The sequence below is a fragment of the Chaetura pelagica genome, unplaced genomic scaffold (genome assembly GCF_000747805.2).
Source record: "Chaetura pelagica isolate M959 unplaced genomic scaffold, ChaPel_1.0 scaffold430, whole genome shotgun sequence".
Lineage (NCBI taxonomy): Eukaryota > Metazoa > Chordata > Aves > Apodiformes > Apodidae > Chaetura > Chaetura pelagica.
In genome coordinates, this window is record NW_009952159.1 from 1,392,401 (window position 1) to 1,394,338 (window position 1,938).

The 1,938-nt window shown below is 59.2% G+C and overlaps 1 protein-coding gene across 1 annotated transcript in view; it reads left to right on the top strand.

The window, feature by feature from the left end:
- The window catches only part of ARHGEF17 (Rho guanine nucleotide exchange factor (GEF) 17), a 47,917-nt gene that overhangs the window by 7,425 nt on the left and 38,554 nt on the right, over positions 1-1,938 (top strand). Inside the window, exon 3 of the mRNA XM_010007199.1 lies at positions 7-520. Within this exon, the coding sequence (XP_010005501.1) occupies positions 7-520 (514 nt within the window). The remainder of the gene's footprint in view (positions 1-6; positions 521-1,938) is intronic.

Genomic DNA, 1,938 nt, shown 5'->3' on the forward strand with positions numbered 1-1,938 from the left:
CCCCAGCACCCCCCCTCCCAGCAGCGAGCCCATCCTCTCGGCACAACCGGCAGCACCGGGCGCCGGGCGCGGCTACGGCTTTGACCCCAAGTTGGCTGACGTGTTGTCCCCTCGCATCGCCCGGCGCAGCTCCAAGAAGCGCTCCAACCGGGCGGCTCACCAGGAAAACCAACCACCCCCGGCACCCCCCGTCCTCGCCAAGAGCCGCCCGCCCACCAAGCACGTCCGTCACACCAGCGAGCCTGCCACCTTTGTCCCCATCACCGTCCCCGAGCCGCTTGTCCCTTCCGGCCACCACAGCCACCTCCCTGCTCCGGCTGCCGGCCGCTCACCCAGCAAATCCTTCTCGACCCTCCAACCTCCCTCACTAGAGGATGTCACCAAGCGGTACATGTTGGCCCTCAACTCAGGTGACTCTCCCGGGGATGGACCCCGCTCTCCACCTGCTGCCCCACCACCCCGGCTGCCGCGGTGCCCCCAACCACCCGACGAACACGGCCCCAGCACCAAGCCTCAGGTGGTAAGTGCCCATCCATCCTAACAACACTTCCCTTCCACAGGGTACGTGACCCTTCCAAAGCCGCCCAGGTCCCTCACGTGTCCCTCGCTGGGGACAAATTCCCACCCACGGATGCGCTGCTGGAAGGCCAAGAGCTTTCCCAGCCCTTTCCGGCGGTCCCAAAGGGATGAGCTGTTGTTTATAGGAGTGACCTCTCCAATAAAAAGGCAATTTTTGGGTGGGAAGAAGCAGTTTTCTGGAGAAACGGCACCAAATTTTGGTGGAAGGTGGTTTTATATCTATCTAAATAAATACAGAGAGATAATATTCTATATTTATATGTAACGTTTCCTGGCAAGGCTGCAAAAGTTCCCCGTGGCCTGGGATGCTGAACCAAAAATTGCCTTTTCCTTGGCAGGGAGGGCTTAAATGCTTGGGATTCCTCATCTCATGCACCTTATTGAGCACATTGGCATTTCCCCCATTAAAAAAAAAAGAATAAATCACCATCTTTCCACCCGGGACCGTGGGCTTTGCTGTGCCAGCAGCGTGGGAAGAGTGGGAAAACTGTTCCCGTGTGTGTGCCGGGTACTTTATGGATGGGTGAAGTTCTATCCTGTCTGTGGGAGAACTCGTGCTTTTTGGGGGGGGCGGGGACAGGCAGGGGTGTGTGCAAAGGCCATTTTCTCATCCTGAAATGTGCCCCCCCAACGCTTCGGGGTGGTTCCTGGGGTGGCTTTTGGGCGCTGCCGACCCCTGTTGTTTGGAGATGGATTTGGGTTCCCACCACTCCGGGTGTTTGTGCCGGGAAGCGCTTGGAAGTGTCACCTCCTCCCGCGGCAGCGCCGGCGCCCACGGGGCTTTTCATAGCTCTGGGCAAAGCCCAGAAATACCCGTTCCCGTGGGAGATGAGGAGAAAGCTGGTGGGGAGGGGGCTGGTTGGGGCTTTCTCCCCCTGCTTCCGTGCTGATTTAAGAGGACGGGCTTGACCGTTCCTGTCCAGCGGCGCCGCAGCCAAGCGTGAAGTCCTCGGGGCTGAGCCTGGCAGTGTAACCCTTGCTGGCCGGGGCAGAGCCGTGTGGAGGAGGGGGTGGGGATCTTTGCACCCTCCCAAAATCCAGATCCCTGCAGCATCTTCCCCCAGAATATTCCCCTGGGGGCTGGCAGCCCCACAGGGTTATTCCCAGAAGATACTGTCTCGGGGTGCAGGTTCCCTGCAGCCTCCTCCCCCCAAGATGTTCTCATGGGGTCTGGCATCCCCGCAACATCCTTCCCTCTAAATATTCTCCTGGGATCCAGTTTCTCTGCAGCACCATCATCCCAGGATGTTCTCATGGGGTCTGGCATCCCTGCAGCATCATCCCCCCAGGATGTTCTCCTGGGGTCTAGCATCTCCAGAGCACCTTTCCCCCAAGATGTCCTCTTGAGGTCCAGCATTC